Source organism: Nicotiana tabacum, chromosome 18 (assembly GCF_000715075.1).
Source record: "Nicotiana tabacum cultivar K326 chromosome 18, ASM71507v2, whole genome shotgun sequence".
NCBI classification, from domain to species: Eukaryota; Viridiplantae; Streptophyta; class Magnoliopsida; order Solanales; family Solanaceae; genus Nicotiana; species Nicotiana tabacum.
In genome coordinates, this window is record NC_134097.1 from 85,032,108 (window position 1) to 85,046,780 (window position 14,673).

Below are 14,673 nucleotides of genomic sequence, written 5' to 3' on the forward strand. Positions count from 1 at the left end.
TAACGACTGAATTAATTTCCTTTCATAAAGAAGTGATCGTTAAAGACCTCTTTTCCTGTAGCGTATATTTGGACTTGGAATAGAGAGGCAAGCTAGCATGCAATATATATGTGTATGTTCGTCCACCTAGAACTTTTTAGTTTTTTTTTTCTTTTTTTATATTTGAAAATGGTAGAAATTCTTCTTATCGATTAATTTCCTAACTTGTTCTTGAGTGATGATTACCAAAGAGTAACTAGATAAAAATCTGGTAATGACAAGATTTTATTTAAATCATTTTATTTCTTATGTGTCTTAATGTGGGAATCTAGCAGCTAACCTAATTTTTAACTGTCTTTATATATATGTGAAGTTCTTTTTATAAGAGAGTAAGGAAGAGTGGAGTTTTTGGCCTCGAGATTGACCGTGAAACCTCTAAATATAACAAAAGAGTGATGACCAACAGCTTCTTGACTTATGCATTCAATAATTGCTTGAATTATATAAGCTCTTATCCCCAATTCATCAAATCTGCTATAGCCATGCATATATCTTAGATGAGTAAATTAACTTGAACATGGTTTTAGTAGTAGCAATTCTCGTGAGAATGATAAAACTATTAAAAATTAAATGACATTTTATGCTCAACCTTTTCGTAATCAGAATCCTCCACAGAAATTCATTTACGCTTCAAAACGACAAATAATTGGCATGGTTTCTCGTAGTTAGCTTTCATCCATGCAGAGATGTCTTCACTTTTGAGAATAGTCCTCGAAAAAGCTTCATCTGCGATTTTACTTCCAAAGTGATTGATAAAAACTCCTTCCAAAACAGCCCTTAGGTTTGTCATTAAACTCTTTGCATCAGCCTCATCTACAAGCTTTGATTGGGGATATGTCAACTCTATTCTCTCGATGCTAAAACAGCCATTTTTCTCCACCACTTTAGTCATGTCTTCAGGAGAGGGAAAATACACTGGCACATTGAATGCGTCAACTAGAGATTCATCTAGCATTCCCTGTATATATGTGAGAAAGAAAGAAAACTCAATTCCAAATATACGACTAACACTTATTGAAATAATAAATGATTAGTTAGCTTGCCTAATAACTGTTAGAGCTAGTTAGTACTATTAGAGGTGGTTAGTTGCACATGTCGTGCACGTGAGGATACAGCCTGTATCAGTCTATAAAAGGCTGTCATTATACATTTTGAATATTTCTCTCTGCGTGTGCCCTAATCTACCGCTCCATTAATTGAGCAGTGGAGCTCCATCTCTGTGTCAATTTCTTCAAAACTAACTAGTTTTTCATGAGTTTCACATATCCATTCACATTTCACTCTCATCATAAAAAGTTCAATTTTTATCTGAAATAGGTCACAATAATTAAATCTAGCTAAAATGGGAATGATAAACGTAGATAGTTTTCAAATATGGAAATTAATGTGACTCTTTGAGACATAAAAAAGAAAATGTGTCAGCATAAAATGGAATGGAGAGAGTATCAGATATCAATCTTTGCAAAACCATGGAGTACATAATATACCTCATTGACCATATCAATAAGACTTGATCCGAAAAATTTGAGGAGACGATAACCTGAAAATGGCGAAACTAGGACCATTATTCCTCCAGGAACAATCTCCTCAGCTCTTGCATTCAAGAACACTTCCATATCGTTGTCGAACTGAGAAATATAAGCGTTAACTACTGCAATATTTGGGGCATCTACATAGTGAATCAATCCCTTATTCCACGCAGGGGATTTCTCATCTAATAACTCTTCTGGCAACTTAGATAACCAATGGATAGCAGAAGATGAATGTGCAAAATGGATCGATCCTGAGGGAAATAACCTGCGGTGGAAAGACCCTGGAACTCCTGATGCAAAATAAGACCTATCGGCAGGTAGGGATCGAAAAAGGGTATTGAAATCATTGGTGATATGATCGTTGAAGAATACTTGGAATTGAGGAACAATATTAATGGAATCTGTACTGAATTGGTCCTTTATAGCTTGTATAATATGTTGCATAGCTGAGAAAGTGTTCGGTCCAACTGAACATCCCAAGTCTACAATACGAAATGTGTTTATTGAAGCTGATAACAGGCTTTTGATGTCAAGCTTTTCAGTAATTGCATCTCTTATCATCTCTTTAGCACCATCTAGCACTTCTTTCTGCAGTTGACAAACACACATAAGTTTGACTAAGAATTTGCAGCTTTATCATGCATACTAATTCACCAACATCTAATATCTAAAATTCATGTGAGCAATTTGTTACGTACTATTTTTGGTGAGGTGGATGTGCGGGCACACTAGATGGATAAGATTAGGAATGAAGATATTCGGGAGAAGGTGGCGTGGCTTCCATTGATGACAAGATGCGGGAAGCGAGACTCAAATGGTTCGGACAAGTACAAAGGAGAAGTCTAGATGTTCTTGTAAGGAGGTGTTAGCGGCTGGTTTTGGAGGGAACGAGAAGAGGTAGAGGACGGCCTAAGAAGTCTTGGGGAGAGGTGATCAAACAGGACATGGCGATGCTTAAGATTTCCGAGAACATGGCCCTTGATAGGAAGCTGTGGAGGTCGAGTATTAGGGTTGTAGATTAGGAGATAGTTGAGTCTTTCCTTACTTCGTACCTTTGTAAGGCTAGTATGGTAGGGTTTCTATTGAAGTCAGCTAGTGGCAATGTTGTGCCTTACTACTCTTTCGTTTTTCATAGCGCCGTGTGCATGTAATTTCTATCGGTTTTTCTTTTGCATCTACTTTCTCATTTTCATGATGTTATGTACTGATATTGTCTCTTTTCATCTTCTTGAGCCGGTGGTCTTTCGAAAACAGCCTCTCTCCTCCCTCAGGGTAGGGGTAAGATCTGCATACACACTACCCTCCCCAGACCTCACTAGTGAGATTTTACTAATCGTTGTTGTTGTTGTAGTTGTTGATTTTGTTGGTAAATATATACTCGAATTACAAGAATCTATATAGTAAAATTGCTTAGGCAGTTGTCTAGCTATATGTGAAAAAGAATACGTTCACATGCAAGACTGAAAATTCTTATTTGTTACAAAGCTATATATGTTTTAAACACTGGATTCAAGATATTTTTCGTTCCATGTTTCTCAGAACAGTTAAGCTAAGCTAGAAATTAAATATAATACCTGCAATTGGGAGTTTCTGGAGTAACTGTAGGCACCATCACCAGCATTCATTGGGAAATAATATCTTTGCATTTTGTCTAAAGCTTGATACTTTTTCTTCATTATAAGCTTTCCTTTTTCTCCCCACAGTTGTTGCTTATATATATATAAATGTGGATAGAGTGAGTGGGACACAGATTCCCTTTTTGCAAGGCAACAACTCTAAGATGACTGCTATCAATAATTATTTTATTTTATTATTTCAATATGCTAAGTTAATTGGGGAAGTTTCCACCAAAATATGTACTGTATTTTGGTTGGAAGGCTGGCCACGACGTAATTCTCCCTCTGTTATGTTATGGAGAAAGAAAAGCAACGTAACCTACCTTTCTTCATTCCTTTTCAGTGGAGAAGCGAAAAAATTAATCATCAATATGACAATATATAATATTCTGAACCAAGAGTACCCCACATTTCAGTGGCAATTCCCCAGCAAAACATTATCCTGCATTCACTGGCAATATTATAATATCCCAACCACATACAAAGTAGCTAGGGCACACATATCAAGTTATTAAATGTCTCTTTTTATAACATTTTTGCATTTGTCATTCTCAGGTCCATGTTGCATGATTCTACAACGGTTTTTATTTTTCCTTGTTTATTCTTCAAATATATTGGCCGTGGACGGTATTTTTCTCTTACACAAGGTTTATCCAGTGGGAACTAAGAGAATAGACGCTAACGCCTCTTCACTATGTGCTGATCCGAGTACCTATTCAAAGATAAATTCCGAATTTAGATTTAATGAGTTCAACTTTTAAGATTTTCAGTATAGAACTCATTATACCGTAGCGCATTAAGAAAATTCTCTCTCTTCTCTCTCTAAACCAGACCCACAATGGCTATATTTTAACCGACGTCTTCTACACACGGCTACCGATGGACCCGCCGGACGGGCCACTCCGGCGCGTCTGGAAGGTCAATCGACTCCAAACACAACGGCGAAACAACGTACTGAACTTATAGATGCAAATGGGTCCTATGCTACCAAAGTCATCTCCACCTCGAATGTACCGACTCCCCAAAATCGCCATGGCAGGAATCAGTTATAGCTACTCACACCACTCATAATGGAATGCTAGCAGCTCTTTTCAAGGCAACAGATCATTATGGTGTTATGGCAAAAGAATGCAAGCTCACAATTGTTGGGCGATTCCTCAAACCAAGGCCAAAATTGACAAAATTAGGTCAAAATTTAAGGAATTAATCTCGATTAAGGGCTCTGCCAAGATTGGGGTTTATGACAACTATAATGTTTTTCTAGATTTCACCAATGAAGAAGACTTTAACATAGTTTGGTTCAGAAGGGTGATTGAAATTGAAGGACAACAGATGTGGCTGCAAAAATGGTCCTCTGATTTGAAAACTGAAGAGGATTTGCCTATTGCTCCGGTATGGGTCCTCCTTCCTGTTTTACCTTTTCATATGCACGCACGAAACTATGTAAAACAAGTGGTGAGTTCAATTGGTACTAGAGGAAGAACGAGGCCTAGCATGGAAAAAGTCAGAGTCGAAATCGACATGCTTAAAGACTAGCCAGACTCTATTTATGTGGGACAGACATATGATAATGCCCCTCAGAAAGGTTTTGTGCAAAAAATAGAATTTAATGTGTCAAAATAGTGTAAATTTTGTCGAAAGCTGGGACACAATATGATCAACTGTAGAGCTTTAGAAAGAAGAAAGCTGATGAAAATAGAGAATTGGAAGCTCAAAAAACTATGGCAAATCAGAGGGATGAAACAAAAGAAAATAAAACTGATAACAAATAGGATGTTTCCGAAAATATCAGTGCTATAAATAATGCTCTAAATAGTGACAATAAGATATATAATCAAGTGGAAAAAATATCAAAGATAGAACCAGCAGAAAAGTTAAGAAGCGCAAACACAAGAAATTGCCCAAGAAGAAGTCTAAAGTTATTTTCAAGCCTATGATCAATCTGTCTGATGTTACAAACAAGGGTAAGAAGAACAACAAAGAGATCACTATGGCTTTACAAAATATGAATCAGAAAAGTGAACATGAAGAGGTTAAGAATGAACATAACAGTCAAGCAACATTCGAAAAGGGGGTCACACTAGATCTGCCAATAGCCAAGATACCTCTATTAAAAATCCAAGCAGTAAGGATCACACTGGGTCTACCAATAACAGTGAAGCTAAAGAAGCTTATCAGGAATCGATACAAGAAAATAGTGATCCAAATAAAAATGGAGATCAAGAGAAAAGACAAGAAGGAAAGAAAGCTCTTACAATGAGAGATTATGTCAATGAATCAACAACTGTTCCTTCAGAGATTAGAAATCTTCCTGGGATCGATATGGTAGTTGATATCAATATAGAATCCAATCCAAAACAAGACAAATATGTTATAAGCAAACAAATTGAAGTGACCTCCCCTAATAGGATAACAGTCATGATTCTAGAAGACCAACTCCAAACAGACTCAAAGGAAGGATCCTTTTAGGTCATAGGAGGTAAAGAAAAAGGGAAGAAAAAAGGAAAAAAGAACCAAAACAAAGATACTATATCTCCTAAAGGAGGAAACTCATGCTAACTTGATTTTTGTTTCCATGATTAAGTACAATGTTTTGGAACATTAGGGGAGTCAATACCAAAAAAGCTTAACCAAGATTAAAAAAAATATTACCATCTATAAGGTGGAACTTGTTTCCATTCTAGAACCTTTTGCCATATTAATCAAATTAAAAGGTGTAGGAGATTCCTTGGCTATCAACATTGTACCTCCAATATTAATGGTCATATTTGGATCATGTGGTCAGGCAACAACATGACCACTATTTTGAACAATCATGATCAACAACTTACTATCAAATTGCATTATAAGGCTGCTAAAAGTGATCTCTATATCACAACAGTGTATGCTAAATGCACTCCTGAAGAAAGGAGAGAACTGTGGCGTAACTTAGAGTTTACTAATCTCCAGGTGAATGGTACATGGTGAATTGGGGGTGATTTCAATGTCATTCTAGACCCAGATGAGAAAAAAGGTGGTAGACCACATAGAATGAGTATACAAGTCTTGATTTCAGTACTTGTATGGATAACTGTGGAATGATGGATTTGGGTTTTTGTAACGACCCGACTGGTCGTTTTGAGCAATTTCTCCTGATTCGATAGTTTGAGGTCTCGAGCAGCTTCACATTATGTATATCGACTTGTGTGCATGGTTGGATTCAGTTTCCGGATGAATCAGAGTTGAACTGGAAGAAAGAACCTAGTTTTGGAAGTTTAAATAGTGAAAATTTGACCTGAATTGGACTTTTGAATAAACGACCATAGAATGAGTCGTGGGTGATTTCAATAGCATCGTATGGTGATTTTGGACTTAGGAACGCGTCCGGATTAAGATTTGGAGGTTCGTAGGGTAATTTGAGGTGTTTCGGCGAAAGTTGGAAAAGTCAAAGTTTGGAAAATGGGGAGGTTTGACCCATAGTTGACTTTTGTGATATCGAGGTCGGAATGTGATCCCGAGAGGTGGAACAGCTCCACTATGTCATTTTGGACTTGTCTGCAAAAATTGGCGTCATTCCGGGTTGAATTGATAGTCTTTGGCACGAGTTTTGGAAGTTAGAAGGTTTGAAAAGTTCCTAAGTTCGATTCTTGGTGTGATTCGATGTTTCGGTGTTGTTTTATGTGATTTGAGACTTAGAGATAGTCCGTGTTAGGTTATATGACTTGTTCTGTGTTTGGATGGGGTTCCGGGGGCCTCGAGTGTGTTTCGGATGGGCTACGAGTCATTTTCTCTTGTTTTTGAACTGCTGTTTTCTGCTTCTGGTATCCTCTTTCGCGATCTCGAGCATCCTTTCGCGTTCGCGAAGCTTTGCTGCTGACCACGTGGAAATTCTTCTTTGCGTCTGCGCAACACTCCTCGCGTTCGCGAAGCTCTGCTTCATCCCTCATCGCGTTCGTGTCCCCCTCACGCGTTTTAGCTATGCAATTCTACTCTTCGTGTTCGCGTACTAGTTCACGCTGTGAGCACCTAATTTTTGACAATATTTAATTTTTTGTCACTTCTTCTATGTAAATATTTTAGGGGTTTTAACCTACAATTTTTAGCTTTGTTACACTTTTTATTATAGGGTAAAAATACAAAATTTTAAAAGGTGAATTATTACTATTACTATTATTTTATTTTTTATTTTTATTTTTAAAATAATAAAAAATTCGAAAAATATTAATTTATTTTTAATTTTTGGGTGAGATATAAAAAATAAGAAAAAGGGCAATATGGAATAAAAAATAAATAAAAGTAAAAGTGGGTGGAATTCTCTTTTGAAAAGTTAAAGAAAGTGAAAAATTAAAAGTAAAGTTTTGTGAAAATTTTTTAAAAATAAAAAGTAAAGAAAGTTGGAATTAAAAAATAAATATAAAGGTAGCTGAAAATTAAAAAAAATTAAAGTAAAATAAAGTAGAATTTTTATAAGAAAAGCAAAAGAAAGTGGATTGTTTTTTTAAGAAAAGTAAAATAAGTGGAATCCTCTTTTAAAAGTAAAAAAAAAGTGAGATTTTAAATAAGATAAAAGTAATTAAAGTTGGAATTTAAAAAATAAAAGTAAATAAAGGTGGGATTTCTTTTTATAAAAAAGAAAAGCAAATTGTAAGTGAGATTTCTTTTAATTAAAAGATAATAAAATATTTTTAAAAAAATAAAAATAATTCTGAAAAATTTCGAAAATTTTGCTATAAATAGAAGAGAAAATCTGAGAAGAAAAGGGAGAAAGGAGAGAAAAGAGAGGGGAGAATTGAGAGAAACACATTTTTTCTTCTCCTACGCTACGACAATTTCTACTCGTGTTATTCTTTCTTCCTCTTTCTTTCGAAAATTTCCAGCAATTCAACACCCCAAAACCCAACAAAAATACTTCAAAACATCCCCTTTTACACGCCAAAGAGTGGTGTTAACAATCGAGGTCGAGGATTCCGTTGGAGCTCTGTTCACCGGCTTTGATGATCATCTTTGCTTATGCTTGTTTGGCGTTTGTCTGATTTATTGTACATATTCTTGGAGACTCATTTAATTGGAAATCTTGCATTAAAATATTTATTCTTCCTTTTTTTTTTAATCTTATTTTATGTAATTTTATTTATTTATCTTTAAATTTTATAAATAATAATGTAAATCAATCCTTAAATGTTATATGTTTAATCATGTTTCTGAAAATATAGTATTTAAACTTGCTAAAAGTTTGGAAGATTTGGACACTAATAAGTTTAGGCTTCAATTGTTGGGATGTAGGGTATTGGTATATGATAATTTATTTATTCAAATATCTAAAATCATACACTTTTTCCACAAACAATTCCATAACTTTTGGCCTTACAATAATCTTAAATTAGTTTAGGAAAATACTTCAAGTGCGCTAGTTTATTTAGGTGCGCTTTAAATAATTAAATATCATGGCTATGTGTATGGTCTCCGTGGCATAATTGTGATATGTAACAAAATAAGTATTAGAACGCGTAACTTATTTCAAGATAATTTGTTTTTCATAATTTTAATCAAGAGATAAAGCGGACATAGGTAAAAGATGAGAACCAATAAAACACAAGTTATCCAAAAAATAGTATAAGCCAAATATAGTCAATAAAGCGACCGTGCTAGAACCACGAGACTCGGAGAATGCCTTACACCTTTTCCCCGGTCAACAAAATTCCTTACCCGGACTTTGTTTTCGCAGATCAATAATAAAAGAGTCAAACTTTCCTTTGAATAGGGATCAAATAAAAGGTGACTTGGAACACCCAAAAATCAATTGCAAGTGGCGACTCTGAATAACAAAATAATCCCTATTTCAAATTTGTCACTTTAATTGAAAAAAACTCTTTAACCCACAATCCATAACACACATTATCTTTTGGAGGGGTAGTAAATGGGTGTGAGAGCTCTGACGACTCTGCTGGGGACCTTTTAAGAATTCGAGCTTATACATGTTGACTTTTTATTTAGCTTTATTAATTTTGTATATATTGTGATTTATCTGTGCCTAATGTGCTGCCTGTTCAGTTTTTACTGCTTCGATATTGTTGAACTGTACATATAAACTGTCTTCTCACGCACCCCCTCTGAGTCTTCTTGAAATTAAAAATTGGGCATTTGCTTGACATAGCCCGATTTCTTTGAGATAGCCGAGGTGCTTGTCACCCGGTGAAGGATTTTAGTCACACATGTTTTAGGCGGGGAGCACCACCAGTTAAGCCGGAAAGCAATGCTACCGGTACACTGACCCTCCTCGGTTCGAGTTGTCCGCTCGAGTAAGCCAGTCTAGATACCTTCTCCACCAGGATTTAAACCTAGAAGAACAAACCTCATACCGGATTTCCCTAGTAGGTTCGCTCTATGTGCATCACATCATTTGACTTAGCAAAACTCGGCACAGGGGCCGGGTCCGTATAAGACAGGTATCCTATTTAAGACCATCATGTTAACGTATGTGCTACTTGATACATCATTTGGAAGGCTTACTTGCATTGTCGACCGGCTTTAGAAAATTGGCGAAGCGGAATCATTAAAAAAAAAGAAAAAAGAAAAAAAAAGAGTCTTTCTCATAGTTTAGCGCAAATAACCTTTTAAAAAAAAAATTTAGTAGTTTGGCACGAGGTGTAAAGATTAATTTTCATAAAAATCAAAAGAGAAAAGTACCCAGTTTCACTAAACTACGCGAGTTTGATTCTCACCGGATGTGAAATACGTAGACAACCTCCATCGGGTTCAGCCCACATGTTTCAAAAAAAAAAAATCCTATTTTTGTCAGCTTTTACTGTCTTGCCCTTATGCTCCAGCTGTTTTGCCAAGACAACCTTAAAATCTTCCTGGGAAGTGCCGAAGGGCCATTTTTGTAAAAGTAGTTACTTTATCCATATTTGTTCACCTTTTACCATTTGCCTTTATGACTGGCCATTTTTGTCGAAGCAACTTTAAACCTTTCCAGAAGTACCGAAAAACTGTTTTTGCAAAAAATAGCCATTTTTATCTAGCTTTGTCTGGTTATATTTGCTGAGACAACTTTTTAACCCCTATAGGAGTAGCAAAGGGTTATTTTCGTAAAAATAATTATTTTTTATTTTTTATTTTGTCTATTTTTATCATTTTGTTCCTATATTTGGCTGTTTTTTGCTGAGACATCCTTTATGCCTTCTATGGAAGTATTAAAGGGCCATTTTGTAATAATAACCATTTTTCTGCTTTTATCATCTCAACTTTTGTGTCCGGTAATTTCAAAATATATATTGTAATTAAAAAATATAGATCGAGTCCTAAATTGGCCAAAAAATAAAATAAAATAATGAATGATCATAATTTGCATATAGTTTAGGTAAGTCCTAACCCTTTTTATTTTACTCGTAGGATCACCATGAGTTCTCCACAAAGAAGCAGTCAGAAAAGGGTAAGGGACGAGACACCTCCTATGTTCTTGATCAGAGATAATACCCCGAGTATTCTCTGTAATTGGTGGGCTAGTTTTGCTACATGGGAATAAAATCAAGTATTTAAGCACCTCAAGTTCCTTACAAACATAATGGGAATTAAGACTAATAGAGATTTAATCGAGGCTCTAGTGGGTTATTGGGACCCCGCGAACAATGTCTTTAGGTTCAAAGATTGCGAAATGACGCCCACATTGGAAGAGTTATGTGGGCTCACCGGATTGGGGAGAGACCTTCGTGGGAAAAAGCCTGCTGCTCCGAGAAATGTTGGTGTGAGCAACTTTTTAAAGAAATTATGTCTCCGTCGAATTCCAATGGTTTGCTTAAACGAAGGTTGGGTTCCGTTGGAATATCTCTATGATAGGTTTGGGGACGAGAAAGGGTTCAAAAATTTCTCGGGCATAGAATTCGTCAACCAGTTGAGTTACGACGCTTGGAGGGAGTTGAGAATCTTCGCGTTCATGATATCATTTCTAGGGGTCATGGTCTTTCCAGAGCGTGGTAGGCGCATCAGAATTCGATTGGTTGCGGTGGTCTCATATTTGCAAAGTAGCGAGGATCATACCATTCTTCCCATGATTTTGGGAGATATTTTTCGAGCTTTGACCCGCCGCCAAGAGGGTGAAGATTACTTCGAGGGATGCAACATTCTGTTGCAGATGTGGTTCATAGAGCACCTTTATCATCATCCAATAGTAATAAATTTCAATGAAAACTGGTTGAATTACATTGGATGCCACCCAGACAGGGTCGCAAGTTGTAATCTTCTAGAGGGGGTGAGGGCCTGGCAGAAATTACTTGGTTCATTGAATGCTGATAGAATAACTTGGAACTATTATTGGTTCCCTTCTGCTAGGGTCATGCATATGTCGACGTATCTCCCATTCTTCATACTCATGGGTTTCCAACCCTATGCGCCTCTACGCGTCATGCACTAGTTAGGGAGAGAGCAAAAGAGGCCCCCGATTGAGGACATGCGCCCGTTCGTGTGGGAATTCAAAGGAGAGGAACCTCCAAGGGAGTCATATGCACAAAAGGTTTAGTTTGGTGGTCGATTTTCTGATTTAGATGAGATGGTAGCTGATCGTGAACGTTGGGAGGTAAGCCTCGCATATATTTAGGATACCAATAGATCCTCGGGATACCAAGAGATCCCTAACATATATTAAGGATACCAAGAGATCCCCGGTTGTTATTTCCATGATTGGGATACCAAGAGATCCCCGGTTGTTATTTCCGTGATTATCTTGTCTCTATTATAATTGATGATTGTTCTTTCTATCATGTGTTATTTATACTGTTACACTTAATTATACTGTCTTATTCTATACTTTTATACCTTGTATTTTATTTAACCTCAGTAGGGCCCTGACCTTCCTCGTCACTACCCGATCGAGGTTAGGCTTGGCACTTACTGAGTACCGCTGTGGTGTACTCATGTCCTTTCTGTGCATGTTTTTCATGTGCTGATTTAGGTACTTCCACTCAGATTTATCATGTTTGAGACAAGGCGCTTGTAGAGACTCCGAGGTATATCTACCGCGTCCGCAGACCGAAGAATCCCTTTCTATCCTCCCTTTAAGTATTAACCCTTCTGTATTTCTTTTCATTGTTAGATATTCTGGAGTTAGACACTTTAGATATTCAAAAGCTTGTGTTTCATGAGATTCCGAATTTTGGAAAATGTTGTTAGCTTCGAGAGTTGTTATTGTATATGCCGAGCAACATCTTAAAAACTATCTTATTTTACTATTTCGGTTTTAATTATTTCTTCCGCAATTTTTGTTTATTTGTTTGTGAAGACAGATTCTCGTCACTCAGTTTTCAGAGCTGAGCCAACTGATTCAGTGGTCTCCCTCTCTCCCTTTTCCGCATTGTTAGGCTTACCTAGTCGTAGAGACTAGGTGCCGTCACAATAGTTCACGGAGGGCGAACCGGGGTTGTGACAGTTTCGTTATCCCTAATCCTACCTTTAAACCCTTGGATATTGATTCCTCACATACGTCAGAAGTGATGTTGTTCAACAACTGCCTAAATATGCACTCTCTCCCGAGTAATACATACTAAATAGGCACAACTAATTGTGGGTCCTTCAATCAACCACAAGAATAATATAGTTGAACAAATAGAGAAAATACTACGGCTCAATTATATAAAAACATAACAAGAATTTATCCTACAACAGGTTCCATCAAAACCCTAGATAACAAATTAGCTATTCATAATAGTATGTAAAACTACAATAAAAAAAGTCATAACCAACAATGAAAAATAGGAAGAGGAAGGAAAAACTCGTAGAAGAATTCCCCGCCTTGCTCCTTTTGTGTCTCTGCCTCCTTAGGTCGAATCTGTGTCAAAAGTCTGTCCAACCTCCTTAAAATACTATTTTTCCATGTATATATACCAAGTAGAGTTGGTCCCAAACAGTTACACCTTCTCCTATGCGAAAAAGGACACATTTTCCGGATAGGACATGCGCGGCCGCGCTTGGACCGCGCATATCCACTTTGATTCTGCCTGACGAGCGCAGCCTGAGCACGGCCTGAGCGCGACTTCGCTCTCGATGCGCACTTTTCACCCTGTTCTGCTAGAAATTTGGAAAACCGTAAAACATGCAAGTTGTAGCCATTTGAGTTAGCTTTCCAACCATATATTGTGGAGCCCAAATGGAGTTCTGAGAAAAAGGTTATGTCCATTTTACTAGACAGTGCGCAATATGCCTACTCGATTCTTCGTTCGTTCTAACTATTATCCGTTGATCCCCAAACACGATCCCGGCTTAATTCCTTGGGCTTTTACTCAAACTTCAAAGCTCCAAATCACTTGAATTCATTCCATAATATCTACATAGCCCGGAATCACTCCTACAAGGCATAAAATACACAATTAGTGCAAGACACTAGCGATTAAAACACCAACTCGACTAAAGTTTAGTAAATTAGAGTGTAATAATCGACTAAAATACGTAATTATAGCCTATCATCACAATGCAAAGCCACATGTAATCAAGTGATTCAATTGAATTCACTACGCCGAAAAATTATAATGTGCAAATAGGAGATAAATTTTTGTACATATATAAAAGTTTGAATTAGGTGTAAATTATGAATCCCCTTATAAGAATTTCTAGCTGCAACACGTATAGGACCTCTCTTGCAAACTATAACAGATTAAGAATCCGAAAAATTTACTTATCGTGCATTATAATAAGAAGCATAAAATGGTAGAGAAAGTAGAAGATGAGGAAAACAACAACTTTGATGGAAAGCAGTTGGTTCTGGGCATTGAATAATTGCAAGAAATATACTGGAAATAGAACAATGATCATATAAATTTGAAAAGCAGAGAGATAACAAAAAGACCCAATTTCACAATAATTACAACCACAAATTTAGCGACTTGAGTTTACCTTGACAAGAAAACACAACAAGAAGACCAAATCGTATAAGCTGCGGTGACAGAACCCACAAAGCAAGTATTAGCACATCAAGTAACAAAACCCATCTATTAGCGTTAACACAGATTCATCACAAAACACACAAATTATAAGCTGCGTACAGCAAGAAGACCAAATCGTTTTGTGATTTTTTGTTGAGTTTTGCTCTGTATATATATATATATATATAGTGTTAATCGCTTAAGAACTTGCCGATGGAGTAGCGGGCAGTTGCAGCGAGGGCATATTTGTTCGTGATTCTTTGCATCCTCTTTGCTGAATTTGGTGTACATGTTTTGGGATAACATTAGAGCGGGAGATTTTAGGGTTTTTTTGATTAATTTGGGGGATATGGGCGGACAGTTGTTGAGGAAAAAAAGGAGGGAATAATTAGCACATAAATTTTCATTTTATTCAGATGTAATAACGAGGGGACACAATTTGAAAGACCGAAAATTATTCCCTCATAAAAAATACAGTAAAAGATAACTTTAACGACCGGAATAAATATTGGCCGCTATAAGCATACATATAACGACTGAATTAATTTCCTTTCATAAAGAAGTGATCGTTAAAGACCTCTTTTCCTGTAGCGTATA

At 36.5% G+C, this 14,673-nt stretch overlaps 1 protein-coding gene and 1 long non-coding RNA gene across 2 annotated transcripts; both read right to left on the bottom strand.

Annotated features, from left to right (window-relative positions):
- Positions 1-468: 468 nt before the first annotated feature.
- LOC107832215 (loganic acid O-methyltransferase-like) lies at positions 469-3,520 on the bottom strand. The gene is made up of 3 exons (XM_075236493.1): positions 3,146-3,520; positions 1,527-2,159; positions 469-997 (listed from the first exon to the last, which is right to left on the bottom strand). Exons 1-3 carry the CDS (start codon positions 3,245-3,247, stop codon positions 659-661), a joined length of 1,074 nt encoding a protein of 357 aa, XP_075092594.1. The 5' UTR covers positions 3,248-3,520; the 3' UTR covers positions 469-658.
- A 9,244-nt stretch (positions 3,521-12,764) lies between these two features.
- Positions 12,765-14,367, bottom strand: LOC142172806 (uncharacterized). The gene is made up of 2 exons (XR_012701777.1): positions 14,048-14,367; positions 12,765-13,502 (listed from the first exon to the last, which is right to left on the bottom strand). It is a non-coding gene; the product is annotated as an uncharacterized LOC142172806 (long non-coding RNA).
- Between the last annotated feature and the right edge of the window lie 306 nt (positions 14,368-14,673).

Coding starts and splice junctions, on each gene's coding strand:
- LOC107832215 (XM_075236493.1), bottom strand. CDS start 3,247: ATGAAGAAAAAGTATCAAGCTTTAGACAAAATGCAAAGATATTATTTC. Junction 2,160..3,145: donor CCAGAAACTCCCAATTGCAG/GTATTATATTTA, acceptor TGTCAACTGCAG/AAAGAAGTGCTAGATGGTGC. Junction 998..1,526: donor TTATTGATATGGTCAATGAG/GTATATTATGTA, acceptor ACATATATACAG/GGAATGCTAGATGAATCTCT.